This window comes from Phialemonium atrogriseum (assembly GCF_030411735.1).
Source record: "Phialemonium atrogriseum strain 8032-3 unplaced genomic scaffold QBC33scaffold_2, whole genome shotgun sequence".
NCBI classification, from domain to species: Eukaryota; Fungi; Ascomycota; class Sordariomycetes; order Cephalothecales; family Cephalothecaceae; genus Phialemonium; species Phialemonium atrogriseum.
The window spans coordinates 693368-720556 of record NW_026848139.1 but is presented as its reverse complement, the minus strand read 5'-3'; the positions used below and the strand labels follow the sequence as shown (position 1 = coordinate 720556).

At 56.3% G+C, this 27189-nt stretch overlaps 11 protein-coding genes across 11 annotated transcripts; 6 read left to right on the top strand and 5 right to left on the bottom strand.

Annotated features, from left to right (window-relative positions):
- Window positions 1-902: 902 nt before the first annotated feature.
- QBC33DRAFT_155886 (uncharacterized protein) lies at window positions 903-2609 on the bottom strand. The gene is made up of 3 exons (XM_060422196.1): window positions 2149-2609; window positions 1833-2090; window positions 903-1782 (listed from the first exon to the last, which is right to left on the bottom strand). Exons 1-3 carry the CDS (start codon window positions 2220-2222, stop codon window positions 1095-1097), a joined length of 1020 nt encoding a protein of 339 aa, XP_060287724.1. The 5' UTR covers window positions 2223-2609; the 3' UTR covers window positions 903-1094.
- A 345-nt stretch (window positions 2610-2954) lies between these two features.
- QBC33DRAFT_591900 (uncharacterized protein) lies at window positions 2955-4603 on the top strand (the record flags this gene model as incomplete). The annotated part of the gene is made up of 2 exons (XM_060431665.1): window positions 2955-3085; window positions 3158-4603. 2 exons carry the CDS (start codon window positions 2955-2957, stop codon window positions 4491-4493), a joined length of 1467 nt encoding a protein of 488 aa, XP_060287723.1. The 3' UTR covers window positions 4494-4603.
- QBC33DRAFT_523903 (uncharacterized protein) lies at window positions 4543-7842 on the bottom strand. Its single transcript, XM_060426679.1, has 2 exons — window positions 6862-7842; window positions 4543-6802 (listed from the first exon to the last, which is right to left on the bottom strand). The coding sequence occupies exons 1-2, from the start codon at window positions 7540-7542 to the stop codon at window positions 4751-4753; spliced, it is 2733 nt and encodes a 910-aa protein (XP_060287722.1). The 5' UTR covers window positions 7543-7842; the 3' UTR covers window positions 4543-4750.
- A 921-nt stretch (window positions 7843-8763) lies between these two features.
- QBC33DRAFT_155824 (lysine acetyltransferase) lies at window positions 8764-10403 on the top strand. Its single transcript, XM_060422195.1, has one exon. It carries the CDS (start codon window positions 8967-8969, stop codon window positions 10242-10244), a length of 1278 nt encoding a protein of 425 aa, XP_060287721.1. The 5' UTR covers window positions 8764-8966; the 3' UTR covers window positions 10245-10403.
- QBC33DRAFT_523897 (chaperonin Cpn60/TCP-1 family) lies at window positions 10332-12484 on the bottom strand. The gene is made up of 3 exons (XM_060426678.1): window positions 12299-12484; window positions 12157-12242; window positions 10332-12091 (listed from the first exon to the last, which is right to left on the bottom strand). The coding sequence occupies exons 1-3, from the start codon at window positions 12384-12386 to the stop codon at window positions 10562-10564; spliced, it is 1704 nt and encodes a 567-aa protein (XP_060287720.1). The 5' UTR covers window positions 12387-12484; the 3' UTR covers window positions 10332-10561.
- Window positions 12485-14570: 2086 nt separating this feature from the next.
- Window positions 14571-16773, top strand: QBC33DRAFT_155565 (protein AFG1). Its single transcript, XM_060422191.1, has 3 exons — window positions 14571-15081; window positions 15135-15221; window positions 15287-16773. Exons 1-3 carry the CDS (start codon window positions 14802-14804, stop codon window positions 16609-16611), a joined length of 1692 nt encoding a protein of 563 aa, XP_060287719.1. The 5' UTR covers window positions 14571-14801; the 3' UTR covers window positions 16612-16773.
- On the bottom strand, window positions 16774-18128 carry QBC33DRAFT_155566 (uncharacterized protein). Its single transcript, XM_060422192.1, has one exon. It carries the CDS (start codon window positions 17800-17802, stop codon window positions 16936-16938), a length of 867 nt encoding a protein of 288 aa, XP_060287718.1. The 5' UTR covers window positions 17803-18128; the 3' UTR covers window positions 16774-16935.
- On the top strand, window positions 18129-20042 carry QBC33DRAFT_155688 (leucine aminopeptidase 1). The gene is made up of 3 exons (XM_060422194.1): window positions 18129-18660; window positions 18748-19488; window positions 19567-20042. The coding sequence occupies exons 1-3, from the start codon at window positions 18454-18456 to the stop codon at window positions 19840-19842; spliced, it is 1224 nt and encodes a 407-aa protein (XP_060287717.1). The 5' UTR covers window positions 18129-18453; the 3' UTR covers window positions 19843-20042.
- A 415-nt stretch (window positions 20043-20457) lies between these two features.
- Window positions 20458-23332, top strand: QBC33DRAFT_155580 (uncharacterized protein). Its single transcript, XM_060422193.1, has 4 exons — window positions 20458-21042; window positions 21104-21210; window positions 21281-22664; window positions 22748-23332. The coding sequence occupies exons 1-4, from the start codon at window positions 20632-20634 to the stop codon at window positions 23228-23230; spliced, it is 2385 nt and encodes a 794-aa protein (XP_060287716.1). The 5' UTR covers window positions 20458-20631; the 3' UTR covers window positions 23231-23332.
- Window positions 23333-23641: 309 nt separating this feature from the next.
- Window positions 23642-26141, top strand: QBC33DRAFT_523888 (uncharacterized protein). Its single transcript, XM_060426677.1, has one exon. The coding sequence runs from the start codon at window positions 23789-23791 to the stop codon at window positions 25958-25960; it is 2172 nt and encodes a 723-aa protein (XP_060287715.1). The 5' UTR covers window positions 23642-23788; the 3' UTR covers window positions 25961-26141.
- A 668-nt stretch (window positions 26142-26809) lies between these two features.
- On the bottom strand, window positions 26810-27189 carry QBC33DRAFT_554664 (Cerato-ulmin hydrophobin family; the record flags this gene model as incomplete). Its single annotated transcript, XM_060429541.1, has 2 exons — window positions 26810-26943; window positions 27012-27189. The coding sequence occupies 2 exons, from the start codon at window positions 27187-27189 to the stop codon at window positions 26810-26812; spliced, it is 312 nt and encodes a 103-aa protein (XP_060287714.1).

Sequence of the window (27189 nt, the reverse complement as noted above, 5' to 3'; positions counted from 1 at the left end):
AGCCAGCCACCAGTCGCCTTGATGACTTTTCTGGGGTAGAAATTGGGATCAGGGGGCTCGCCGGCGCATGGTGGGAATTGGGAACGGGAATCGATCACAATTCCCCACAGTCTCGAGAAGGCTACACTAGGAGTCTGGGGTGTTTATGGAGAAACGTCGATCAATGAGTGCTTGTTGTCCCAGGTGTATCGGGCGCTGCTTTAACATTATGCGACCAATGTCCAGCCAAAAAGAGTGGTTATGCGTCCGTGCACACACGCTTCCTCAGGAGAGAATGGGGCGTTCGAATTGGAGTACGTACCTCTGAGCTCAAATTGTCGGAAACGTCTGTTGCCGGCATCAGTTCCGGTTCCTGGCAGGTCCCAACGGTTTCCAGCTCCCCCAGGTAAGAGGAATGGAAGGCACTTATTAGTTACTGCTAACAATTTGTCGTCTAGTAATATTACTTCATCTGAGGCTGTGTCACCGAAGCATTTGCCAACATTCTCCAGCAGATGAACAGACAGCTAAGTGCGTGCGTGCGTGCGTGCATCGTGCTGGCATGCTTGAATGAGGCGGAACTGGCTTCCATCCGGCTTAAGCGAAGCCGGCCACTCCAAAAACACAGGGATCAAGATTAGATGACAATTACCTAATATGTAGAGAGGTGCTTCTCCTGTGCTTTGGGGAGCCTGGTGTACGCAGCGGACTGCCCCGGCATGGTAATCCATGCATCATCGTCTGCCTCAGATGCAGAGATATGCATCCGGTTTGGGGACAACCATCATGCGCCACAACATCCCTCTCCTTGGCGAGATCTAGAAGGAAAAGAGAAAGACGCCGTAACATCGGGCATGCCTGCCTTCCCTGGCACTGGCATGCCCATGCGCCTAGAGAAGGAGAATCTGTTACGCCGTCCCCCGCGTCACACCCCCGTATATATGTACAAGGGGAAAGGTAAGGTACTTATATCGTCAGAATACCCGGCCAGAAAGGAAGTGAAAGGAATTCGCCAAGCGGTTAAAATACCATCGCACCCGGTGATCTGGCCGCTCTACCTGGAGAAACAAATGCCAAGGCCGGCCCCCTCAATATGGAATGACTTTTCGATTCTTCTAGCCTCGATTGGTGTCATAGTTCCTGTGGGGATCGCCGATACCGCCGGGCCGGAGCAAAGGCGCCGTCTCGGCGGCAGCATCGCTCTCTTGCCTGTCGAGTATCCGCGACAGCTGCTCCGGCGAATCTGCGTAGTGCTCCGGATGCGAAGTGTACCGCCCGGGGGTGTCATCATCGAAACCGTTGGCGGAGAGGTGCAACCTGGGTCGTGTCGGCGACTTGGGAGGCTCGTCCTTCTTCAACCGAAGCTCGTAGTAGATAGCCATGCTGAGCAGCATGCCTTGCATCGTAGCGGTCAACAGGAAGATACCCCACGAGCTCCATCCGTCCCATCCGAGACGGGCAAACAGACTTCCGGCGAAGAGGAACCCTCCGGGCGTCTGCATGCACATCATGGGAATGCTCAGACTGCCGACGTGCTTGAGGCAGTATGTCGTCCAGATTTGGGGTATGTATTGGACAGCCGCTAGAGCGGCAGCCATCGCGCCGAGAAGGTTGGCCCACAGAGAGAGGTGCTGCGGGCCGACGGTTGCTATCACGGCCGTTGTGACGATGACAAGAAGTCCGTGGAAGAGGGTAAGAGTCGCGACGAATAAGGCCGTCTGCCATCGCGGGGCATCACCGCCAAGCTCTTCTTCCGGTACGTTGGAGGTTTTATATCGGAAAAAGACGAGGAAAAGAACGAAACTGCAAGACATGTTAGCAGGGGTCCGAGTAGCTATTCCGATGTGACGAACATGAATGTGAAGCATATCCACTGAACGCCCAGTTGCGCAATTCCCAAAAGCCCAGCAACGCAGTTGAACGTTTCCAGCTCCTTGCAACAGGCGACATCCTGGCGGGACTTCGGAAGGAGGATAATGTTGGCAAAGCCCGAGGTCGCGGACGTGGTGCCGAGGAGGATGAAGTACGGGGAGATGCCTTCGGAGGTTCCTCTAGAGATGATCCTGACCATCTGAGGGAGGTAGCTAATCAAGAGGCCGACAAGGATGAGGCTGCAGGTGGTGTTAGCCGTTGTTGTTTAATATCCACCATCATGATTGTCGAGCTTACATGGACACCACCAGGTTGACGAAGCTGGGCTGTCGTAGGTCTGCGCAGAGATCATCCATCTTTAGCGCCTCCATTATAATAATCTGCGCTGTTCGGGGATCGTGAAGCGTCGAAGGGGCGCCGGAGGTGGCTTTGTCAAAGGGAGGTCGGTAGATGCCTGATCCAGCTGCTCGGAGCTTAGCTTGGTTGGGTTGCAGCGCTGTGCGCCGGATGCGGATGGATGCCTTGGCTTCAGGACGCGGTAGCTTCAACCAAGGGTGTGGCTGCTTGCATCCATCGTGGTCGGTGATACAGAGGATACCATCAGTTGTTGAGGGAGGCAGCGCTTCCTTGATACGAACAAGCGATGATGGATCATGAAGTCCGGGGTGGAAGCCTAGCTCTGTTGGTTGGTCGACGTGGTCCGCAGATGTGACGTTATGCGATGCCCCACAGCTGCAAGGCCGCGCCGACTCCACCAAGAATTATGTAGGTACAGGCACTACCCTGCATGTTAGCGTCTCCCTAGCATTTCCACCTGGGTTGCTAGCAGCCAACTTAATTTGGCCTGTGATGGTTCGATCGACCTCATTCTGAAGGGGCCTGGAAAGTCTGTTTTAAGGTTCTCGATGCATGTGGGTGGAACCGAAATATTCATAGACCCAAACAGACCATCAGGCCATCGGCCACCAGCCTACAAGGCTCACCGAGTCACGGCTCCCAACATAACACCGAATCTGCGAAAGATGGCAGCGAGGATCGGGGCCATTTACTAGGCGGTAATCCAAGCATACCATTTGGAGAGTGGCAGTTACCTATACCGTAATATGGAAGACCAATTGGCCAAAGGGCCCCAGGCCAGGCTTCTAGCCTCGACGACGGACCAGGCTACCCACCGTGATCGACCTCATGAAGACCTCGCTCGTCCAGCGGACTCATTCTTCAAGAGTGCTCAATGGTAATCCGGCTCACCAGCTCCCCAGCTCCCCCAAATAACATGCACGAAGAGTGCTGACCGATCATCCTCCAGGTCCGCAGATGGCACCACCATCTTCACCTCATCTTCCGACAACGTAGTGAACAGCTATGTGGTCCCATCAGATCTACTCCAACCGAGAGAAGACGGTCCAATTCCGCTCCGGGCTCAGGGATCGATATTGCTCCCCGAATCCACCCATGCGATAGCACCATGTCCCTACTTCTCTCTCTCTAACCCCTACACCCACGTCATCCTAACCGGCGCAGTCGACCACCCCATCCAGCTACACCAGGCATTCCCTCCCACGTCGTCAGACTCCCCCTCCCCTTCACCCACGCCAGACCCTCACCACGGCCCCCCCAGCCCAGCTCACCGCCACCCCCAGCACCCCCAACCCCCACCAATCGCAACCTACCCTCTAATCCACCCGCCAACCGAATCCTACCTCCCAGCCCTCTCCCTCCTCTGGCCCAGCCCAGGCACCCACTTCCTCGCCGGCACCAAGAACCTAATCGCCTACTTCGACGCGACGCGCTCCGCCTCGGGCTCCGGCACCGCCGCCCCGCTCCTCCGCCTCCCCACCATCCCCTCGACCCGCCACCGCGCCAAGGGCGGCGGCGTCGGCATGCGCGGCGCCGTCTCCGCCCTGGCCGCGCACCCGGACCCGGGCCCCGCCGCCGGCCGCCTCGTCGCCGCGGGGACGTGGACCCGCTGGCTCGGCCTGTACGACCTCGCGCGCGCCGGCGCCTGCGTCGCCAACTGGTGCGTCGCCGGCGCCGGCGCCGCCGCTGGGCGGGGGGTCGGCGGGGCGGGGATCCTGCAGGTGGCGTGGTCGCCGTGCGGGAGGTACCTGGTCGTCAACGAGAGGAAGTCGTCAGGCATGCTGGTGTACGACGTGCGGGTCACGGGCAAGCTGCTGGGGTGGCTCGCGGGGCGGGATGCGGACACGCACCAGCGCATGACCTGCGACGTGTTCCCGGGCTCAGACGACCGGGGCGGCTTCGAGGTCTGGGCCGGCGGCAGGGATGGGACTGTCATGGTGTGGGAAGGAGTCGGGAATGAGGAGGGCTACGCTCGGAGCGCGTGGGACTGGCAGGCCCATGGGTCCGCCGTCGGGAGCACGGCGATGCACATGAGCGGCTCCGTTATGGCGACCTGTTCGGGGTCATGGAAGATCTCGGGGGAAGAGAGTCAGAGCGACGATAGCGACGACAGTGACGACAGCAACGGATATAGTGGCAATGCCTCCTCCCACGGCGAGGACCGGGACTACCGACTAAAGCCTGGGGTCGAGGTCCAGGATGGCTCCTTGAAGATCTGGAGCATTGGAGCCGCTACATCAGAAGAAGTAGACATTGAGCCGAATTGGCCAGAGTCAGGAATGTGATTACAGCACTGCAGCGAGGTCGGAACCAAAGTCGATAAGGTAAATAGATCTCACCAGTGAGCACCTCGGATGTATGCGATATGCGATTCACAGACACTTATGAGTGAGTTACAAATCCAGCATCATTTTCCGAGCCATGTCATAACAGATCCTGCTTGCAGCCAGTAATTGCGCAGCCAGTGTCTTTTCCCAACATCAGATCCCTTGGTATGAGGCATCAAGTATTTGCAGCAACATATCCGCTTCAAAGCCCACATTTAGCATCCTCTACCAGGCAAACAGCCAGCACCTTTCCCAGCACCCAATTCTTGATCCCAGTCCCTGTCGATAACCCTACTGACTCTTTGCAAGACCCACGTCCCTCCCAGGATCCTCCCAAACCTCGCCACCCTCTCGACGTCCGACATCTTGATAAAAGCAGCCAGGCCGCAGAAGCGCTGCCCTCCAATCACGGTATTTGCATCTTTCAACATGCCCAGGACCACCTGCGCTGCATGCACGTTCATACCCGAACGGCGTAAGAACAGCTCCCAGTTGGATTCCCGCTGGAGCAGATATTGCCGGGTAGCGGCATCCGCGGCGTACCGGCAGGCCATATGCGCCGTCCATTTTGCCAGGTTCTCCTCGCCGCCCGCAATGTAGAAGACGTGTGCTTGGGTCTCCAGGCTAGTCGCGAACCCCTGAAATCTCGCGAGCGCCATGGCATCGGCGGGAGGCAAGCCAGCCGTCGCCATGTCATCGTACGCAAGACCCTCAGAAACAACTATGATGAGCCTCTCATAGCGCACGCTAACTTTCTCGATGAAGCTGTAGAGGGGCGAGTTTCCTTTTGTTCCCGGCAGAGGCTTCTGCCTGACCTTTATCATGGTCGTAAGGAGGATGCCGGTTGATGGGGAGACGATCAAGTCTGCCTCGTCCGCCAGGGGCGAGGTGACTTCGGACCGGCAGACGGAACCTGGGAGCCAGATGGACGAGTTGTAGGCATTGTAGTCCCTGTCGATCAGCTCCGCGCCCGAGAGAAGCTGTTCGAGGCGGCGGAGTATACCACGAGGTATGGACACGGAGGCGATCAGTCTGAGCGGCGTACCGGGGAGGTTGATTTGTGGGCATGGCATATTGGCCAGGGTTCGTAAAGTTGTGTCTGGCTGGGGAGCAGTCTCGCCTGAAGGTTTGACAGGCAGGACTGGGTCCTCTCTCGGCGGCTTAAAGAACGAACTGTGTGTCAGTTTAGGTTTCTTGGGGGCATGAAGTTCCATATAGTTGTCTAACAGCTTAGACGCTGCGCCTGGCTCGTCACCGATCAAGAGTGCTGGTTTGCCATCAGCATTGCAACCATTAGGAGGCTTCTGGGGTGCTTGTAGCCCATCGGTTCGCTCATCGAGAAGTCGTTTTCTCCTCTTGACCGCCATCATGAGATCTTCCTCTACTGGCGGTAGCTGGTTGAGGGCAGGCTCCAGCTCATCGTCCTCGTCGTCATCCTCGTCGTCTCCAAGAGCGGCGAGGCCGGGTCGCTTCCACACAAAATTAGAGCTGTTGGGAACCTCTGTATCTTCCGCGCGTGCAAGATATGCCTCTAAAACAATGTCGTTGGCCTTGATCTTTTCCTCCGATGAGAATGTGGGGATGCGTTGTGTCCATGGCACCCAGACCATCCTGCTCTCAACCAACCTATTTCCGGGCCATACTGGTGTCTCAGCGCCGCCCCAGTTACGGGTGCGAATCCATTCGAACATCATCTTGGGATCACATCGAGATTCGTTCCATTCGGGATCTGGGATTGAGAAGTCCATTAATGGCACAGGTACCCTTGCAGTAGCATCCACTGGCTGCAACTTCTCTTGCTCGATTGACATCATGGTTCTGGCTTCAATGTCCTGAAGTATCTGTCCTAGCTCTTCGTCACACCTGACTTCGTCGAGTTTGCCATCCGAGTCTGAGACGGGCAGGTCTACCCAATCTTTGAAATCTCCGAAGTTCGCTGATGGTCGTATGAGGTCCTCGTCATCCTTGTCTTGCGGCATCAAGGGCACCTCTACCTTCAAGTCGGACATTTCGTGCACTGGACCCAGCCCGACGCTCAAATCCGATACTTGGCCTCTTTCGAGCTCGTCGAGTAGTTGGGCGTCGGCCAACCAGGAGTCGTTGTCGCACTCAAAGATCCTCTCCTCGATGGCTTGCAGTTCCTCGCTGAGCCGAGAGCTGGCGTCTGACAGGATCGGCACTTTGCAGACGTCGTTGTCCGGGATGTAGTATTCTTTGGCTTGATGTCTCGGGCTAATGGGAGGCGTAGGTGGCTGTTTAGCGGTGATCTGGTCAAGGTCAAGGAGTCAGTCATCACTCGATGGCAAACGTATCCGGGCTGGCACACTCCATGATAATCCGTCTCAATCTCTAGCAGTTGTCGCGTATTTTCATCTGTCCAGTCCGATTTCAAGTTCCCCGCCAGGCATTGCAAGGTAGTTCGCGTCATCTCAAGTCTTTCTCCGGCCACGGCTTTCGTAATCTGACGGTCGAGTTGATACACTCTGGCGGGGAACTCGAGCCCTTCATCCTTCTCAGTATTGGCTGGCTCGAGTGGCAGGTGGCTGTCAAGGAGGCGGGTATCTCGCGCAGCATTTACGGTTCGAACGTACGCCCGGTAATCCATATCATGGTCAGTTCGAAGCACGGGGAGCTCCAGTTTCAAGCGTCGGGCATTGCCGGCGTTGTGCTGAATGGTCTGAAAAGTGAGGTCCTTTACTTCCACCTCGGTATATCTCTGGCAGACATCTCTCAGGGATCTCAGAGCATTTCCGGATACCTCCCATTGCTCGGTAATAGGTGTCGCGGAAGGAAGGGAAATGTCTGGTAAGTCGTTGCATGGCGTTAAACCATTAGAATCCGTCGACTCCTGCTCCAGGGCTTTGAATAGGGCTGGGGGAAATGTGAAGGGGTCACAGTAGACATCGACTGTCAGGCCATTTCGACGTGCGTACTCGGCTGCATGGAGGGGGTCATCGAAGGACTGATCTTCAAGGAGTGGATGTTCAAGAGTTTTGGTACCAGCCATCGCCGCCACTGCACTCACTGGCAGACTGAGGTTTGTGGCATAGCTAGATGTCGAGGTGTATGGATTGGAATAATTCTATGGATTCTTTCCGCAATGTTCCATCCACCTGGTCTTGGACTCACCTTTGACGTCTCGGTTACCAGGAGTCATGATAGGAAGGCACGACCCGAAGTCGCGGAACATGCATGTACTGGTACTGTACCTATCGATCCAGCCATGAGTGCCGTGCATGCCTCGTCAATGTGGATGGCAAGACAGTTTCCTTCTTCGCGTCCCGGGCAAGCCCAAGATAGCAATGAAAAAAAGGTCGCGTCGCCTGGAGGCAGTGTAATACCAGGGACACAGTGGAGGACAACCATGGGCAAGCCCAGAGGGGAGTCCTCCCAGGTACAAAAATAGGTATAATCACGATTCTACTCCGTAGAGTAGTTTCAGAGATTAAACTGAAAAGAACAGATACTACACTTGATCTAAGCCAAAAGGCAAAGAGAGCTAAAGAGAAAAAGAAGAAAAGAGTCTGAAAAGGCGGGTGCGGAGCGAGGTATATATAATGGGTGTGGTTGGTCCGTGCTCGGCAGCAGATTTTTTTCCAGCCCTGTGTATTTGCAGCCGCGCACGGGCCTTCGGGGTCATGTGTTAGACACCAGCTGCACATTCTATTCCCGGAGGGTACGACGTAGGACCCGACTCTATCACCATCATTGGCCAATTCTAGGTCTGCCTCTCCAAGTACCTAGGTACCGGACGCAGCATACCTAGGTATGTACAGATAACTTCACCACAGTAAAATCCTACAGGCTCCCATGCCCTGGATTCCAGCCAGAACCACTGCCAACACTTGAGGGTACTGGCCCTGAACATACCACGCAGTAGACATACTAAAAGATACCTTGCTTGATGCATCCCCGCCATCGTTCTCCTGCCCCATTCGCTAAGTACCTGGGCACTCTGGCCTGGACCGTCCTGCGCTAGAATTCCGGGGCCGCATATTATCGGCTTATTGGCGTCCGGTGCCATGGACTAGCGGCTCATCCGAGTGTTGTTCGGGAGGAGACGAACAATGGGCAACCCTGTTAGATGTGGTCGGTGACGTAAAATTACGTTTCAAACCTATGCCTCCTGACCTTCTGCATCGCCATACCATGAAGCTTCCCAGAGTTCAGTGGTCTCGGAAGGATTCCACGGCGGGGTGGGGCACATCGAATTCGCCGGGCCGCTTGTAAGACGGAGGAGAGGAGATGGTAGACATGCTCTGTTCTTTAACTTTCCACCTTCAGAGTCTATTCAACCTCCCTTCAAGCACATGCTCCTTCCCACATATCACTTCAGTCAGGCCATATCACATAGGATAGCAGACTCTTGACCTATACCACTCTTACATATCCATCCCCCGGTTGTCAAACCAACCTTGAACGATTAAAACCATGGGCGCCATGGCCGATCTCCCAGCGGCTTCCTCTCCGTCCCTCATCCTTACCCATCCCACCGACCAGGAACGCATCCGAACCTGGTCCCAGACTCATCCCAAGTGGGGTCCCGCCCTATCTCTCCACGACTACCTCGACCGAGAAGCCTACCTGACCACCGTGCCCCTCGCCAAAGATGGCGGCATCACACACTGGATCCTCACAGACTCGTCCCTCCCCCCAGACCAGCGGCCCATCCTATCCTCGTGCGAGACGCTACGCAAGCCCGCCCTCTCCTGCGCGCCGGCCGGCCCCGACGGAGGCGAACCCGTCGTCGTAGACGGCATCGCCCACGGGCTCGGCTCGGTCTTCACGGCGCCCCAGTTCAGAGGCATGGGATACGCCAGTCGCATGATGCGGGAGGTGGGTGCCCGGTTGCGGAGACACCAGGCCATCGACGCCGCAGCAACAACAGCACACGACGGTATCCCGGCGGCGGGGCGGCGGGTCCCGCTCTTCTCAGTGCTATATTCCGACATCGGCAAGAAGTTCTACGCCCGCAACGGCTGGGCGCCCTTTGCGAGCGCCCACGTGTCCTTCCCGCCCGCGACGGAGGCCCCTTCGCAGGCGCAGGCGCAGCCGAGCCGGCAGAACGGGCATACAAACGGCGGCGGGGGAACCGGCAAGTGTGCCAGCGCCAGCACCATCGGCTACCACGAGCTGGCGGAGCTGTGCGCCGTGGACGAGAAGCTCCTGCGGGCGGCGCTGCGGCGGCGAGCGGGCAAGGGCGAGGGCGGCGGGCGGGGGCGGACCTGCGTGGCGCTGTTGCCGAACCTGGACGCCATCCTGTGGCACCTGATGCGCGAGGACTTCATGACCAAGCACATCTTCGGGCGCACGCCCGTCGTCCGGGGCGCCGTGTACGGCAAGCCCGGGCGGCGCGTGTGGGCCGTGTGGACGCGCGGGTACTACGGCGGGCTGGAGAAGATGGAGGGGAACACGCTGCACGTCCTGCGCTTCGTCGTCGAGGACGAGAGCGACCCGGAGGAGGAGTACCTCGTCGATGGCATCCGGTCGATTGTGCGGATCGCGCAGGCCGAGGCCGCCGAGTGGAGGTCCCAGGACGTGCAGATGTGGAACCCGACACCGAGGCTCAGGGGGCTCATCGAGAAGTCCGGCCTGCCTTTTGAGTTTGTGGATCGGGATAGTGATAGCATCGCGAGCCTGATGTGGTACGGCGAGGAGCCCACTTGCGAGCTTGACTGGGTCATCAATGAGAAGTTTGCTTGGTGCTGACTGCCTGCCACCGGCTGTGATACATTTTGGAAAGGTACAACTACATGTGGCTCATTTTTCTGGTTGGTTTTATCATAGGGACAGAAATTGACGCGCAAGCACCTCGAGAGAGCACTATCAGCAGCTACCTACCTGACTAAGCTGATGCCATTCCTTGGTTGCCAGCCATGACTTGCAATGGAGCACGTAGCCAATGCACAAAGGGCTATCCTCATCAAATTGGGAACCAACTGGCCGTCTAGAAGCGATTCCTGTCTAGAGTAATTTTACATCCCTGAGACCAAATTCCAAACCCCGTGTCAGCCATTATTACTATCTCAATGATCATGCCCATCGTCACCCTCGGGCGCCTGCTCCGGATCCAACTTGATCAGCGTGTCGATACGCATGATGCTGATGCAGGCCTCCACCGCGCTCTTCAGCTGCCGGATCTTGCTCACACTCGGCTCCAACACGCCAGCCTTGATCTCGTCGACGACCTTGCCCTTCATTAGGTCTAGGCCGTAGTTCTTGTAGCTCTTGTGCCGCGCCACCGTCTTCTCATCCTCGTTCGCGTCTCCCTCCTGGATCCGCTGGGACAGGGCGTGTCTCGAGCGCAGCTGCGCCACGAGCTCCGACGAGTCCTTGGCGGCGTTGATCGCCAGCGTCTTGGGGATCACCAGGAGCGACTGCGCGAACTCGCCGATGGCCAGCTGCTCTCGCGAGCCGACAGTGCCGGCGAACTCCTCGAGGTAGATGTGCAGGGCGGTCTCGACGGCGCCGCCGCCGGGGACGATGCTGCCGCTCTCCAGGGTCCGCTTCACGGCGCATAGGCTGTCGTGTACTGACCGCTCCATCTCATCCAGCTGGAAGTCGTTGGGTCCACGGAGGATGATGGACGCGGAGGAGTGCACCTTGGTTCCCTTGATCAGGATGCACTCGTCGTCGGAAATACGTTCTTGAAGCACTTCGTCGGCGTGTCCGAGGTAGGATGGCTCGAACTTCTCGTCACCATTGAGGTCTGAGAGCGTGCTGAGGAGGGTCGCGCCCGTAGCCCTGGCGATGCGGCGGAGGTCCTCCTTCTTGCATCGCCTCACTGCCATGGCACCTCTCTCGATGAACAGCTTCATCACCATGTCGTCGATGCCCTTGGTGGTAAGGATGACGTTTGCACCGGCCTTCAGGATGAGCTCGACTCGCTCGATGACCATGCCTGATTCCCTCGCCCTGATCTGCTCCAGCTGCTGCGGGTCGTCGATCGTGATCTGTACGCCCAGCTTCATCCTCTCCTTTTGCAGATTCATGTCCAAAACTGCGATCTTGGCGTCTGATACGTGTGTCGTCATGGCCTGGGAAGCAACGGTGCAATTCAAGGCATAGCCGTTGACGAGTACCGACTCCAGCGCCGACTTGCCGTGCGCCTTGAGAATGTTGACCGCCTTCACCGGGTACTTCACCTCGCTCCGGTTATTCGTTGACTTTACTGCTTTGATCGCATCCACCACCATATTTGCGAAGAAGTCGGAGTCGGAGCCGATGATCTTGCTCGACATGGACGTCTTGGCGATGCTGAGGAGCGAGTCTCGCCCGAGGTTGTCGACCTTGGTGCTGATGTTCTCATTCATGTATTTTATGGCCTCCCTCATTGCCAGGCGATAGCCAGTGATGATCGTCGTCGGGTGTATCCGGTTCTTCATCAGGTCGTTGCCTCTCCGAAGTAGTTCGGCTGCGATCAGGACCACCGAGGTCGTGCCGTCACCGACTTCCTTGTCTTGCTGCTGCGCAAGATCCACAAGGATCTTTCCGGCAGGGTGGTCGACATCTAACAAGCTGAGGATCGTTGCTCCATCGTTCGTGACTGTGACATCCTGCCGAGAGTTAATGTCTGCAAAACTGACCATCGAGGTGATCTCCGCAGGGGTCATGGTCTTACTCCAATATCGTCCACCATCATCTTGTCAAGACCGCTCGGGCCGAACGAGCTTTTGACAACATTTGCGATCGCTTGTGCGGCCAAGACTGGAAGGCTGGTGAGCTGTCTGGGCTTCAAGAGTGCGCCCACCTTTAGAGCTTACCATTTTGATCACGGATATCAGGCCCGGAGATCTTCTGCCCACCTAAAAACAAGGTACCGTTCTGCGACTGCTCAAACATAGAACCCATTTTGGCGGCTTAGGAGTCTCGTGGGACTACGTCGTGGATCGAAGGTCGGGGATCTGTATTTTCGGGTTTTATTGACATCGAACCGCAGCTAGGCAATCTCGAGCTTCACGGTCCAACACGCACAGGCCCCGCGCAGGAACTTTTTCGCGGAACCTCGCGTTTTTCCATGCCGTATTAGTGGCCCCTCACTCCGAAGGCCCACTTCCACCCGCTTCCATCTCACGATTTCTCTCATGGAGAAGGCAAATGATTCATCGCGACGCAGATGATTAAATACTACAGCCAGATCTCGAGGTTCTTCATTATGCGCCCAGCTATGATGCATGTTTAGAATACCATATACACGGGCTTGGCAAAAGGCAGGCAGTTCGATAAATCTCCCAGGGGCTGCCCACCTGGGTCATCCGTCATGATCCGTGGCAACGATATGACAAGTTCAAGAAGTTGACCACCGGACATGCCCCCTTAATACGCATGAAGAGCCGATACATTGCTTTCGAGCTGTCAGGAGAAGGGCGGTTTAACGACTTTTGACGATGCTGTAGGTACTTGCGTTTTTGTTTGGCCACCGCCTCAGGTGGTTAGCCGCAGAATGATGGGCCTCAAGTTCGGCTGCCGTGACAATTATCTCGACTGCAAGGTCTCGACCTCCCGCCCTGCTGCTTGCCCGGCATCATGCCCTCGTTTGACGTCGCGATTGATTCCCGGGGGACTGATTGCAGGCCCCCATAGGAGAGACTTGCTGGTCAATCTCATCACCCGTAGTGTCTTTTTGAAGATAGTTTCATCCCGGCCTGCTTGTGTATGCATATGTATCTCATGGTGATGTCAATTTGACTCCTGCGCTTCTGCCATAGAGGACTTGCACCCAAGGGACTGAATTGGTGATTGCCTCACCCCGCCATGCTGATACTTAGGGACTCTGATATTGACAGAGCTTATATTGTGTACTGCCAAAGGTGAGATACTAGCCTTAACCATGTCCACGAAATTATTTTTCTATGGCCGGTTGTACTAGATTTGCATGACTCGACTTGAATAGCAAGCTTCTGTGTCGTAATCTGATATGGCGTTGGTAAGATGTGAGTGAAACACCGTGGAAACTTGGCTGCAGAGCGATATGTATCGGGAACACCAATTGGCGCAAACTGCTGGCAAAGGAGTACGATACGTGTGTACCCAAGCACTTCCCCTTCTAGAACCTAATCGTCTCGGCAGGTAGGTTTGTATTCAGTACGGATAACGGCACAACGCACAAACACGGACGAGGGTACGTACATCACAATCATTCGGTACCTTTATCTTCCATACTCACTTAACCATAAGTGTTGGGGGCTTGCAAACAACTCTGTTGGTTTGGAGAAGTCAATACTAACTTTACTTCCTCAAGAATATTTCCACACCTCCATCCCAGAATCCTCCCACATCTTCCCTACTACGCTCTATTACCGCCATGAAATAACTTTAAGGAGACTTGATATATCATTCTTGAGCTAGATATGCCTAAGGAACATAGCCTCACACCTCGAGCCAACGCTGGTGATGAGGGGCGACGATGACGAGATTCTTGTGGGTGTATTCACTCCCCTTCCATGACACACTTCCGCTTGAAATGATGACACTTTATCTCTACTTCCATGGCTATGATGTTTTACACCATATGATTTCTTGATAACCAGAGCTGATCCCCCCAAGCCCGAGCGTATTTGACCTTCGCCCCGTCCCGTCTGGAGCTGTTCTGCTCACTGACCGTTTTAAGAGTCATGCTCGACAGGGACGGTGCCTCCGAAAGCCTGGCCATCGTGGAAGGAAATGTCCGCGCCGGCCGCGAGAGACGTGATGTAACTCTACATTGCAGCCCCGGCTTATCAGATCTTTCCAACTGGTACTGCCTTGCCTGTCATGGCTTGAAAGCCATCGTCACGGATTGTGGGATAAGTCCTGTCCTGTGAGCCACTCGACCAGCTTGGGCTTCTACCGGATCGCGAGTGTCCAATTTGATAAGGTGCGAAAACTGACAGCAAACGTTGATGTCTGAAGCGAGGGGTTGTCTCTTTATTTATCTTTTAGACTACTGCCGAGCTTGAGGATGTTAGGAGAATGCCGAGACCCCACATTCGCCCCCGAAGATTCGGTAGACTCTCGGAATCCCGGCGAATTGTACCGTTATGATTGGCCCGAGTGCCCCGAGTAAGTCCCCACTGGCGCGGATTGCATCAATCTGAGATTCGAGAAACCACATGCTCTTTCAACTCTGACAAACTTGCACCTTGTTTTTGGCCGCTTCTCCGTTCTCTGATGGAAGGACATTCTCTATTGTCCGTCGCTCCTTTCTGGATTGTGCAGTCATTTTATATGCCATGCTAGTCTTTATTTCTAGCTCTACCGCAGCAACAGAATCGAAGTGCACGTGCCATGAAAATGGCCTCACGACCCATCCTCTCGGCGCATCTTCTTCGCCAGCCCTCGAGGGCACGTCGGAGCCTCACTAGGCATGCGTTTTCATGCAACATATGCACATCCGGCCCCCGAACTGTGCCTCGATGTAGATCTGGGGCTGCTGTGTCCAACTCGGGACTTCAGAACCGTCCCTCAACCCATCTATGTTGCTTCCCCGCAGTGTTCCCTGCAGGCGGCGTCACTGTCGGCCAGAGGAGGCGCGCTTCGGCAGTGGCTGCCGCTACAGAAAACAATGGTATGATCTCTAGCTCTCGCAATACATAAGGGGAAGTGTTTGACAAGTCATAGCCGCCAGTAACGACGACATTGGACCGATCCAGGAGTACGATTTGCGCGTCCAGCGAGGGAGTCTGAAAAATGACGAACATCAGAGAGGTCGGGAGATGCCCATATCCAGTGCAACTTCTGCGCAAGAATCCATGTTAAACAACAGCTTCTAGGTATTATCCAGAGCCTGCAGCACCTACACGACGAGCTGCGGCACTACCACCCTCGACCGGTTGTGCGACCAACCCTCGAGTCTCTCAAGCCTGCCAAGTCCTTATTCGGGTCCTTGTTTGGCAGCAAAGGGAAGACTGCGGCAATAGAAGAGATACCCCAGGACCTACCACAAGGCCTCTACCTCTACGGTGACGTGGGGAGCGGGAAGACGATGCTGATGGATCTGTTCTACGACACTCTGCCGAGCAGCGTCAAGTCCAAGACTAGGATACACTTCCACAACTTCATGCAGGACGTGCACAGGCGGCTGCATCGCTTAAAAATGGAGTACGGCAACGACGTGGATGCGGTGCCGTTCGTGGCAGCGGACATCGCCGAACAGGGCAACGTGCTGTGCTTCGACGAGTTCCAATGCACCGACGTAGCCGACGCCATGATCCTCCGGCGGCTGCTGGAGTCGCTCATGTCGCACGGCGTGGTGCTAGTAACGACGTCCAACCGGCACCCGGACGAGCTGTACAAGAACGGCATCCAGCGCGAGTCGTTCGTGCCGGCGATCCACCTGCTCAAGCGGCGCCTGCACGTCATCAACCTCGACTCGACGACCGACTACCGCAAGATCCCCCGCCCGCCCTCGGGCGTCTACCACACGCCGCTCGACAGCCACGCGGCCTCGCACGCCGAGAAGTGGTTCCGCTTCCTCGGCGACCCGGACACGCCCGAGCCGCACCCGGAGACGCAGCGCGTCTGGGGCCGCGAGATCCACGTGCCGCGCGTCAGCGGCCGGTGCGCCTGGTTCACCTTTGACGAGCTGATCGGGCGGCCGACGTCGGCGGCCGACTTCCTCGAGCTGGTGCGGTCGTACGACGCCTTCGTCGTCACCGACGTCCCCGGCATGACCTTCCGCCAGCGCGACCTAGCCAGGCGCTTCATCACCTTCATCGACGCCGTCTACGAGGCGCAGGCCAAGCTGGTCCTCACCACGGCGGCGCCGCTGGCCGAGCTGTTCGTCTCGCGCGAGGAGATGCGCGAGTCCATGGCCAATGCCGGCGACGGCGATGGCGACGGCAATGGCGAACGCGTCGATGAGGCAATGAGCCACCTGTTCGAGTCCATGGAGAACAACCTGGAGCAGCTCAAGGGCTCGAACCTGTTTACGGGCGACGAGGAGGCCTTCGCCTTCGCGCGGGCGCAGTCGAGGTTGAGCCAGATGGGGAGCAGGGAGTGGGTTGAGAGGGGCATGGGCTTGGAGAAGGACGGCGGGAAGAAGGAGAGGGATGACTGGGCCAAGACGAGGAGTAGGCAGATGGAGGATAGCATGTGAGTGTTGTCGCCGATACCCCCCTTTTTTTGAGTACTCAGCATCATGATGAGCGTTCTGCGAGGGCGCTCCAGACGGATGGGCTTCAGTTGGAAACAACGCGTGCAGCTTTGTTTTTGATTGTGTTTCAGCATTGCGTCTTGCGCCCTATGGAGCAGCGGGAGTGCATAGAGAGGTTATGATACATTTATAGAGGCTCCAGCATAATTATACGACCAATTTCTTCTGCGCGACACCTGGCTGGTTCGGAAAATGCCTTCTCCTTCCCTTTATTCTTTTTCTTCTTCTCTTTCTTTCTTTTTTCAAATGCCAGCCATCATCCGACTCTTAGTAGAGACCCGGGAACATCACCCACGGAACATCGGCCTTGTACTTCTTCCACTGCTCCCCGTATTTGGAACCCATGTACTCATCCATAACGGCCACACTCCTGGAAGAGAAATCCCACACCTGGAAGGCCCCCATGACCAGGGCGGCGGGCCAGCCCCCGGCGGCGAGGGTGTAACCGGTGCGCCACACAGCATAGGCGGCGTAGTTGACGTGCCTGGAGAAGCCCCACAGGCCGTCGCTGCAGACGCGGCCCTCGTTCCCGGGCTGCTCCTTGAAGCGCTTGCGCTGCAGCTCCGAGACGGTCTCGACGGCGATGCCGGCGACGTACAGGACTGTGCCGATGGCGACGGGCAGGCTGACGGCGCAGCCGGTGAAGGGGACGGGGACGTCGGGCCCCGCGGCCAGGGCGGAGGTGGTGGCGGCGGTGATGAGAAGGAGCGAATTGGCGCTGTTGACGAAGGTGTTGTAGCCGCTCACGGCGACGGCGGCGCCGGGGGGGAACTCCTCCCTGCAGGTATAGGTGAGCCAGAAGATGTGCTTGGCGGCTGAGCCGGCGGCCATGGCGAGCAGGATGAGCCGCGGCAGGGGCAGGCCGAGCCCGTCGAGGAGGGCGTTGCCCGTGGGGATGAAGGCCGTCGCCGTCACTGGGATGGTGGCCAGGCCGAGTTTGGAGAGCAGGCCAGTGCCCAGACCGCGGGCGAGGATCTGGTACTGCAGGAACGGGTCGAGGGCGCGGAGGCCGACGAAGGTCGCCGTGCCTAGAGGGTTGGACTTGTACACGCCGCGCTTGATCAGGTCTCTTGGTCGGGATTTGTTGTCGTCGGTGCCCTTTGCGGAGGGCCCGCCGGACGGTTCTGACGACATGGTCGAAAGGCGGCTTGTGGTGGTGCGGATGGTTTGTGTGTTTTTTGCTTGTTTTCGTTGGTCGAAACGATTGCTTGAATGGCTATGTCTCTATCGCCGGCTCGACGGACTTTTGGGATTCTGGACGCTCTTCAAGAGACGCTGGGGAAGGAGAAGAGGAGAGAGGAGGCATGGACCAGACCACCATGACGTATGATTCCATGGCTGCTTAGTAATCAGATGAATCAACTGATTGGGAAAGGGACAATAATTAGGTACCTATGTGAACTGATATTGGTCTCTATATACAAGCTGCTATCATCGTGTTATAATGTTAACGGGAGAAACAGAACTGAGAACTGATTCCCGAAATACCTTTCCCTGGGCATATACACGGGAGACACTTACACAGAACATACATACGGATTATGTAGTCGGGAATATGCAGGTGCTACCGCATCGTAGGCAGGTGGCTGACGCCAAGCAAGCCAATGTGGTTAGCGGCTGGCCGGACCCCTGCATGCCCAGGAACCCCAGGCAACGACGGGGGGTTATGCGTCAGTTCCCGCCCCCCACAGATACCTTCGTTCCCAAAGACCGAGCTGCCGCTGTTCCTCTCTACTCTCCTCATCCAATAAACAAGAATTCAAAGGCAGTAAGAAATCAGCAACGATGAAGGTTTCCAAGGCTTCAGTTCTCGCGCTTCTTCTGCCGGCAATAAGCGCTCGCTTTGTTGAAGAGAGCGAACAGGCGGAGCACGTCGGCCTCTATACCGACTGGGCAAAGCAGATTGACGACGGTGCTCCCAAGTATCACATCGAGTTGTCTCCCGGCGAGACTAGATGGGTGACGGAAGATGAGAAATGGGAGCTGCGCAGGGTAAGTCTGCACTTACACTGCTCGACATCTTAACCGGAGCTTTGCTCTCTTGGTTGCCGTCATCTGACTCTCAGCTCGTCTTTCCAGAATGGCAAGCGCTTCTTCGACATCACCGACCACCCCGATCTCGGCTCGCTCCGCGCTCGGTCGGCCGTCAAGAGCGTCTTCCCCAAGTCGCCGGCTTTCCAAACCGAGATCGAGCCTCTCCTGGCGAACCTATCCAAGACGGAGATGAAAGACCATTTGGAGACGTTTACCAGCTTTCACACCCGGTACTACAAGTCCGACTATGGTCGGCAGTCGAGCGAATGGCTGCTCGGTGTGGTCCGTGACACTATCAAGGAGGCTGGTGCGGAGGATTACGTCTCAGCAAAGCACTTCGAGCACTCGTGGGGCCAGAACAGCATCATTGCAACGATTCCCGGCAAGACCAACTCCACAATCGTCATCGGCGCTCACCAAGACTCGATCAACCTCTGGCTTCCGAGCATACTTGCTGCGCCGGGTGCGGATGACGATGGCAGCGGCACTGTCACCATTCTCGAGGCTTTCCGCGTGCTGCTGACGTCGGAGGATATCGTCAAGGGCAAGCATGAGAACACGATCGAGTTCCAATGGTATAGTGCCGAGGAAGGCGGTTTGCTCGGCAGCCAGGCCATCTTCTCGGCATATGCGAAGGCCAACCGGGACGTCAAGGCGATGCTCCAGCAAGACATGACCGGGTTCGTGGAACGCACTCTCCAGGCGGGCCAGCCCGAGAGTGTCGGCGTCGTCGTAGACTTTGTCGATCCGAATTTGACCGAATTCATCAAGAAGGTGATTGTCGAGGTATGTCAAGAGAAGCCCAAGCTCCTGCTATGTCTGGCATTGTTCTGTCCTCTGTTTGAATCTAACGCCGGTGGCCAGTACTGCGACATTCCCTTCATCGAGACAAAGTGCGGCTACGCCTGCTCTGACCATGCCTCGGCTTCGAAAGCCGGCTACCCCTCTGCCTTTGTCATCGAGTCGGCATTCGAGTATAGCGACAACCACATCCACAGCGTCGACGACCTCATCTCATACCTGTCCTTCGACCACATGCTCCAGCATGCGCGCATGACCCTGGCCTTTGCCTACGAGTTGGCCTTTGCCAATTTTGCCAAGTTGGAAAGTGAGGCTTCGAACGAGATGGAAGACCTCTAAGGGATGCAAATCGCCCCTAACCTTGGCCCGGGGGGGGCTTGGAACTGGGCATGCTTGGCGCGGATGACGATTGACGCGCAATATCAAGAGTATCTTTTAGGATTTTATTATTTACCTTTGGGCGTTCGTTGGGGGGGTTGGGAACGGGTGATAGCAGTAGAAGAAGGGTTGAACAATCATAGCAACAATTGTACAGTCGCAATAGACAGACTTGATGATGGATTAGCCCCGGTTTCGGCTCGTAACCGTGAGTGCCATGATATCGACGGCTACCTAGGTACCATATCTTGCCCAGCGGGGCAAAGCTCCGTCCTAGGCCGAGCTTGCAAGTTCCATCGTACAGGAGATGGCGACAACAGCTCACATTCATGATTCTACCCAATAGTATAGTGAGTGGCCTGGGCTTCCCCACAAAACGCGTGGGCTTCGGCGTAGGCCAGCTGACGTCATACCCGCTCAGAACAGACACGCATGGGAATCAGGAAGCTTTGGCTTGATCGCTCTCCAGGTCTTGGATATGGCAATACGGCACACCCGGGTTTACTGTTATACTGTGCTGGGAATAATAAAGCTAGAAATCTAATCGATCGACTCCAGAAACCCGGTTATTTGGCCGGAATCGATCATCATTTAGGGCTGTATTCTCTGGTCTAGACCTCGGGGCACTTTCGTACAACGTAGGTATATATTAAGGTAGCGTGTGTGTGTGTTGACCTCATCACTTTTTACCTTTCCAGGAGCCAGTACCCATTCTTTTCTCTGAAATACGGCCACTCATTCCGGCATACCATGTCCATTTCGCAATACTCCACAAACCTAGGCGAGTTCGTGTATCAGACCTGCGTCGAGTTCCCTGTCAGCGCCCTCACAATCCCGCGCCAGAGACAGCTTCAACCCAATACGCAACCTCCTAGGACGCCAGACATGCCGATTGGAAAGGATGAGAAGATCCCGGTCGTTAGCGACCGGATCTACGAGCTATGTAACTCCACCGAAAGCGTCTCGACCATGTTGGCAAAGGACCCGACCATGGCACCTGGCGATGCTTGGAAGAAGCTCTATGGTCACCACGTGGGCAAGGATTCCGGCTCCCACTCGGCGGGCGCCTCGGGAGAACGTCGCACAGTTGAAGAGGCATTAGAGAAAGCCGCAAAGTGTGGGAAATGGGGGCCAACACAGCCGAGCGAGCTCTTCCTCAGGGTTAGACCTTCTACCACACTCATTGAAAGCCTTATTTGAATCATTCGACTAACCGTGCCAGATCTACAATGATGCCCTGTGTACGCTGGAGGAAGGCGTGGATCGGGCGATGGTCAGTCCGCCGCTTATGGGAAGCTGTGGCGTTTTGCCCCTGACCATTATCTCGGTGTAAGTCGGTGCTGGTGGTGGATGGTGAACCCCTTCCACCCCTCCTGCCACGGTCGTTAACTCGCGACAGTATTCCTGATATCGCCCGGCACATGTCAAACATTATCGTCAGAGCCGAGAGGGAGGTTATCCTGGCGACCAACTACTGGCAAAACTCGGTGGCCTCGAAATTCCTCACCGATGCCATGAAGGAGCTCTCCCGTCGCGCTGGCCAGTCTGGCACTAAGGTCGTAATGAAAATCATCTACGACCGAGGGAGTCCGAGGCAGATCTTCGAACCTCACTACTTTGTGAACGAGAAAACGTACACTGGCACTGCTGTCGGGATTCCCCACCCCGATGAGATACCCAACATTGACCTGCAAGTGATGAACTACCACCAGCCGATGCTCGGGACATTTCACGCCAAGTACATGGTCGTCGATAGGAAGATAGGCATTCTCCAGAGCAATAATATCCAAGATAATGACAACTTGGAGATGATGATCCATCTGGAGGGTCCCATCGTCGACTCCCTGTATGACATGGCATTGATTTCGTGGCACAAGGCATTCGACCCTCCGTTGCCGAGCCACAATGCCCCGGCGGCTCAGGGTGGACTCGGAATCTTTGGAACCAGCCATTATTCCCTGTTCACCCCCGATGGGACGCTTAGAGGGTTCAGTTCCGTTGTCGGCCCGGACATGGTCTCCCCCAGCAAGGCATATGGACACAAGCAGGGTGAGGTCCGCGAGCCAGGGGTTGTTGATCCGTCCGCGCAGCAGCAGAGTGGCGATCTACATCGCGCGGACACACTTACCGGACCGACAACTACCGAGAGCGTCATCCATCCTCACCCAGATGCTCATCCAGGCGCTCCTGGCATACCTCATGCCGAGCCCGAAAGTGGCCGCGATGGACGGCTGCAAGCCGGTGTTGCAAACACACAGGCGGAACAATATCTTCACCATGGGGAGCAGATAATCCCTCAAGCTCAGATCCAGGAGCCGTCGTTAAATTCACGGCCCTTACCGGAGCATTCAACCGAAGACCCGCATTACGACGACGACATCGCAGGCGAGGTGGCGCGGGTGCAGACCTCGGTATCGCCGTCGCTCGGTGAGAGCCGCATGGAAGCCGTCACACGGCACCTTAATCACACTACAAACAAGGGCTTCAAGGGCGCCGCCCCCGAGTGTGGACCCGGAGAGGAGATGACGCCGTACATTCCCCACTCGGTCGACGAGCCCTTCCCAATCGCCCTGGTCTGCCGATCGCCATACGGTCCCCCGAACCACAGTGCCGTCTCGAATCCTCAAAACGCGGCCTGGCTGTCGGCCTTGCGGCACGCCCAGAAGAGTGTCTTTATCCAGACTCCGACTCTAAACGCCGAACCACTCATTCCGGCCATCATCGAAGCGTGCGAGCGCGGAGTGGATGTCTACTGCTATGTCTGCCTTGGCTACAACGACGCAGTACGTGCTTCACCCAACCCTCAACCCCCAAAACCCCAAACCCACCGTTTTACAAGTACTGACCTCATCCCCCTCCCCAACAGGGCGAACTCCTCCCAATGCAGGGCGGCCACAACGAGATGGTAGCGCACAACCTGCACAAGGCCCTCTCGGACGCCGGCCGGGCCCACCTGCACTACTACTGGTACGTGGCCAAGGACCAGACGGAGCCGCTGGTGCAGCAGCGCAAGGAGCGGTCCTGCCACATCAAGCTGATGGTGGTGGACGAGCAGGTCGGCATCGCGGGCAACGGCAACCAGGACACGCAGAGCTGGTTCCACAGCCAGGAGATCAACGCCATGCTGGACTCGCCGGCGGCCTGCCGCGCCTGGGCCGACGCCCTGCGCCGCAACCAGAACACGCACCTGTACGGGGCGCTCGGCGCGCGCGACGGCGTGTGGAGGAGGCCCGAGGCTGAGGGCGGCGGCGAGGCCGAGGGGGCGATGGGCGTCGACCCGGGGAGGTTCAGTTGGGCGAAGGGGCTTGTGGGCGCGGTGAAGAGGGTGCAGGGGACGGGTGGTTTCTAGGGGTGGCCTTTGGCTGGGAGGACTCTCCTCTCATGGGCGTGTTTGTTTGCTTTCATTCTGGCTCTGACAGGATAGCGAAGAGAATGCAATTTGGTCGTTTTGATCAAGCAGGAGAGTTCTCTGATATTCAAAACGGTTGGGTTCTCCGGTTCCTTTAGCTGTTCTCTCAAGAGCTATGCCTTCAACAAATCTCGACATCATATTCACCCAGCAGAACAAGTGCCTGATCTTCGGGATTCCGGGGTGGCCGAGGCTGGATACAAGCTGGTTGATAGGTCGGGTGTGATGAGAAGAAACGGACAGGAAAGGAAGGCCACGTCAATGAATAAACCGGCTAGGCAAATACAATGTACAGTATCCGTGCTACACATACCTCGGTATACATGTATATAACGGGCTTATGCATGCCAAGAGAATATCCTGACCGCCTTGGATAAGTGGGCAGAATATCTGCCCCACTAAAACTTTTTTTTTATCATTCGAAAGCGCATTTCGATCAAGACTGTCAAAGCCTGCCTGCCCTCATCACTCAGGCGCAATTGCTCAACGCCAACGAAAATGGCAAAGGACAAGTCAGGGAAGCGAGATGGCTCGGCGACGAGCAACATCACCGACCCCCGTTTCTCCAATTTCGAAACCGATCCCCGCTTCCGCCTGCCGTCCAAGAAGAAGACCAAGACCACCATCGACAAGCGCTTCTCGCGCATGCTGGAGGATGACGAGTTCACCTCCACCGCCAAGGTCGACCGCTACGGGCGCAAGCTGAAGAGCGACGTGAGGAAGAAGGCATTGCAGAGACTATACCAAGAGGAGGACGAGGAGGAGGGAAAGGACGAGGGGGAGGAAAAGGACGCTAAGGTCGACGATGACGAGGTCATCCAGCGCGAACTCCGGGCCGCCAACGTGAAATACGACCCCGCGCGGGGCGGCGGATTCTCGGCCTCGGAATCCGAGTCCGATTCTGACGAGGACGACGCCGAGGACGAGGAAGGCGGCGCAGAGCTCGAGGCTGGCCCCGCCCTGGACAGGTTTCGCGAAGAGCAGGCAGGCGTCGAGACGGGCGAGGTCACGAACAGGATAGCAATTGTCAATCTCGACTGGGACCACATCAAGGCGCCGGACCTCATGGCGCTGTTTTCGAGCTTTGTACCGGCCGCCGGCGGTCGGATCGAGAAGATCTCCATCTACCCAAGCGAATTTGGCAAGGAGCGGATGCAGAGGGAGGAGTTGGAGGGCCCTCCGAAAGAGATCTTCAAGAAGAAGGCCATGGATGAAGACGATGAAGAAGAAGACTCGGTAGACGAGGTCGACTCGGAAGACGAGGAAGATGAGAGCGCTGACGGGGATGAGGAGGACGAGATTGACTCCGACGAGGAGGCCAAGAACGACCTCATCAAGGAGGGCAATGATCAAGACTTTGACAGCGATGCGCTGAGATCGTACCAGCTGGACCGGTTGAGGTATTACTATGCAGTCATGGTCTGCTCAAATGCGTCCACCGCCCAGAAAATCTACGAAGCAACCGATGGAAGCGAATACATGGCTTCGTCAAATTTCCTGGATCTGCGGTTTGTCCCTGACGATGTCACCTTCGACGACGAGCCGAGGGACGAGTGCGACAGCGTCCCCACTGGCTACAAGCCCATGGACTTCGTCACAAACGCCCTGCAGCATTCCAAGGTGAAGCTCACCTGGGATATGCATCCGGAGGAGCTCTCGCGGAAAGAGTCCATCAAGAAGGCGTTCAGCGGGAGTCGTGCCGAGATTGCGGAGAATGACCTACGGGCCTATTTGGCAAGCGATAGCGAGGATGAGGAGGACGATGAAGTGGATGAAGAGGCTGTCGAGGCTGAGGCGGCGGACGGAGAACCACAGCTCACCAAAAAGGAGCTGGCGCGGCGAAAGATGCGTGCTGCCCTTGGTCTGTCCGACGAGCCCGCGCCAAAGGCGTCCAAGAATGCCGCCGTCGGTGATATGCAGATTACGTTCTCATCTGCCTTGACGGATAAGAGGTCTAACAAAGACGGCCCGGAGGTCGAGGAGACTACGATCGAGAAGTACAAGCGGAAGGAGAGGGAGAGAAAAGCGAAGAGGAAAGAGAAGACATTGTCGAAGAGGGAGGGTGTCGACGAGGATGACGCTGATGTCGTTGCGGAAGAGCCAGCCGGCGAGGACCTCGGCTTCGACGACCCCTTCTTCACCTCCGAGGAGCCAGCAAAGGTTTCCAAGGCGTCCTTGCGGAAAGAAGAACGGGCCAAGAAACGCGAGGCCAAGCAGGCCGAGGAGGCAGAAAATGCCGCCCAGAAAGCGCAGCTGGAGCTCCTCATGGCCGACAACACGAACGAGCAGGCTGCCCATCTGGACCATTTCGACATGAACGAGATCGTCCGGGGCGAGAAACAGAAGTCGAAGAAGAAGAAGAAGAAGGGGAAGAATGATAAGGAGGAGAGGGGTGGCCTGCAGGAGGACTTCGACATGGACGTGGCGGATTCTCGTTTCAAGGCCGTCTTCGAGAGCCACGAGTTCGCCATCGACCCCTCGAACCCGAAGTTCAAGGCCACCGGCGGGATGAAGAAGCTGTTGGAGGAGGGACGGAAGCGTAAGGCGGGTCCTCATGGACTTGATGATGATGATGATGCGGGACCGAGAGACAGGAAGAAGGCAAAAGATCAGCACGGAGAGCTTGATCGCTTGGTTGATGTTGTGAAGAAGAGATCTGCCAAGAGGTAGGTAGTAGTGTCCTGGGTCTATTTCTCAAGTTTGGATGGGGTCATACATGGGTCATTCAAGCTCGCCGGAGGAGGCGGTAGTTGTACTTTATGTTCAACGAATGAAGCAATTATCAATGTTTTGAATTGAATTTGTGAGACTCGTGTGCCTCCAACCCCAGAGAATCCCAGTGCCAGGGGGTCTATTTTTGTTTTCCCATGATCCCGTCGAGGCCTGGCGTTTCGCCGATGGCAATAGTTGAAGCAACAGCAAGCTAGGTATGGGAGGTTGTTCATAGCGGCATATGGGACGATTACGCGTAGTCTCTCCTCACAGTTGATTTAAGGCTGCCTACGCTTGAAACGAGGCAACAGCCTGGTAGAATACATACTCATAAATTTCTGTTCCCATTGCCCATCTCATCGCCGGAACTACAGTTTCTCTTGACCAAGTTACCAACCTAGCTAATTCAAGGATCAATTAATGTAGCGGCAAGATGCGGTGTACTAGGATACCTCAGATATCTATTCCGACTAATTAGTGGTTGGTGCCCTACACTTACACGTTTCAGTTGAAACATACCGCTTTATTCACTGCTTGGTTCACACGTTACGAGAAGACAAGAAAGTTCACGAGGTAGAAGTCCTTCACTTTACTATCTTCACAGTAAGTTTGGAGATTGTCACGATTCCTCATGCTTATATTGTTTACATGTAAGTCTATAATTACAGTCCAACGAAGCTTCACCCCATCCCATACTCCATCAACAACGTTAGCAGCTCGTTTCCTAATAACAATCCGCTCCGATTTAGACCCAAAATGTCGAGGCTGTCATCATTCGACCCATGTCTTATGCGAGAAGAGAATCGATCAGTCGACCACGCCGGAAGGGGTTTGGCAAAGGACACCCTGATCCAGGATGGGCAGGACACAGCAGCGAGCACGCTGGCCAATTTCGGCGCAGACGGCCGAGAAGTCGTCGGCGGACGTGGGTAGCTTGGAGGCTGGTCGGTTGTTAGCTTGGCCGATGAAACCTCGAGTTCTCGGGCAAGATCGTGTCCAAGGCACTTACGTTCTCCGCAGTCGAGGTCGACAACGCCAAGGACGTCGGTGGCGCAGCACTGGGCGCCGTTGTACAGACCGGCGCAAGGTACGTAGGGCACCTGTCTCTGCCCGACCGGTCCGGGGGCGGCGAGGGCGAGGCCGGCGCAGGTGGCGGCAATGGCAGCAACGGTAGTGAATCCCCTCAT

Bases quoted from the DNA above. Each gene is read 5' to 3' on its own strand.
- QBC33DRAFT_155886 (XM_060422196.1), bottom strand. From the start codon at position 2,222: ATGGAGGCGCTAAAGATGGATGATCTCTGCGCAGACCTACGACAGCCC. The intron at 2,091-2,148 runs GTAAGCTCGACA...CACCACCTGCAG, and splicing joins GTCAACCTGGTGGTGTCCAT to CCTCATCCTTGTCGGCCTCT. The intron at 1,783-1,832 runs GTTCGTCACATC...CATGTCTTGCAG, and splicing joins TGGATATGCTTCACATTCAT to TTTCGTTCTTTTCCTCGTCT.
- QBC33DRAFT_523903 (XM_060426679.1), bottom strand. From the start codon at position 7,542: ATGGCTGGTACCAAAACTCTTGAACATCCACTCCTTGAAGATCAGTCC. The intron at 6,803-6,861 runs GTGTGCCAGCCC...GACCTTGACCAG, and splicing joins TTGAGACGGATTATCATGGA to ATCACCGCTAAACAGCCACC.
- QBC33DRAFT_155824 (XM_060422195.1), top strand. From the start codon at position 8,967: ATGGGCGCCATGGCCGATCTCCCAGCGGCTTCCTCTCCGTCCCTCATC.
- QBC33DRAFT_523897 (XM_060426678.1), bottom strand. From the start codon at position 12,386: ATGGGTTCTATGTTTGAGCAGTCGCAGAACGGTACCTTGTTTTTAGGT. The intron at 12,243-12,298 runs GTAAGCTCTAAA...CCAGCCTTCCAG, and splicing joins TGATATCCGTGATCAAAATG to TCTTGGCCGCACAAGCGATC. The intron at 12,092-12,156 runs GTAAGACCATGA...AACTCTCGGCAG, and splicing joins TGATGGTGGACGATATTGGA to GATGTCACAGTCACGAACGA.
- QBC33DRAFT_155565 (XM_060422191.1), top strand. From the start codon at position 14,802: ATGAAAATGGCCTCACGACCCATCCTCTCGGCGCATCTTCTTCGCCAG. The intron at 15,082-15,134 runs GTATGATCTCTA...GACAAGTCATAG, and splicing joins TGCCGCTACAGAAAACAATG to CCGCCAGTAACGACGACATT. The intron at 15,222-15,286 runs GTCGGGAGATGC...AACAGCTTCTAG, and splicing joins AAATGACGAACATCAGAGAG to GTATTATCCAGAGCCTGCAG.
- QBC33DRAFT_155566 (XM_060422192.1), bottom strand. From the start codon at position 17,802: ATGTCGTCAGAACCGTCCGGCGGGCCCTCCGCAAAGGGCACCGACGAC.
- QBC33DRAFT_155688 (XM_060422194.1), top strand. From the start codon at position 18,454: ATGAAGGTTTCCAAGGCTTCAGTTCTCGCGCTTCTTCTGCCGGCAATA. The intron at 18,661-18,747 runs GTAAGTCTGCAC...TCGTCTTTCCAG, and splicing joins AGAAATGGGAGCTGCGCAGG to AATGGCAAGCGCTTCTTCGA. The intron at 19,489-19,566 runs GTATGTCAAGAG...GCCGGTGGCCAG, and splicing joins TCAAGAAGGTGATTGTCGAG to TACTGCGACATTCCCTTCAT.
- QBC33DRAFT_155580 (XM_060422193.1), top strand. From the start codon at position 20,632: ATGTCCATTTCGCAATACTCCACAAACCTAGGCGAGTTCGTGTATCAG. The intron at 21,211-21,280 runs GTAAGTCGGTGC...AACTCGCGACAG, and splicing joins CCCCTGACCATTATCTCGGT to TATTCCTGATATCGCCCGGC. The intron at 22,665-22,747 runs GTACGTGCTTCA...CCTCCCCAACAG, and splicing joins GCCTTGGCTACAACGACGCA to GGCGAACTCCTCCCAATGCA.
- QBC33DRAFT_523888 (XM_060426677.1), top strand. From the start codon at position 23,789: ATGGCAAAGGACAAGTCAGGGAAGCGAGATGGCTCGGCGACGAGCAAC.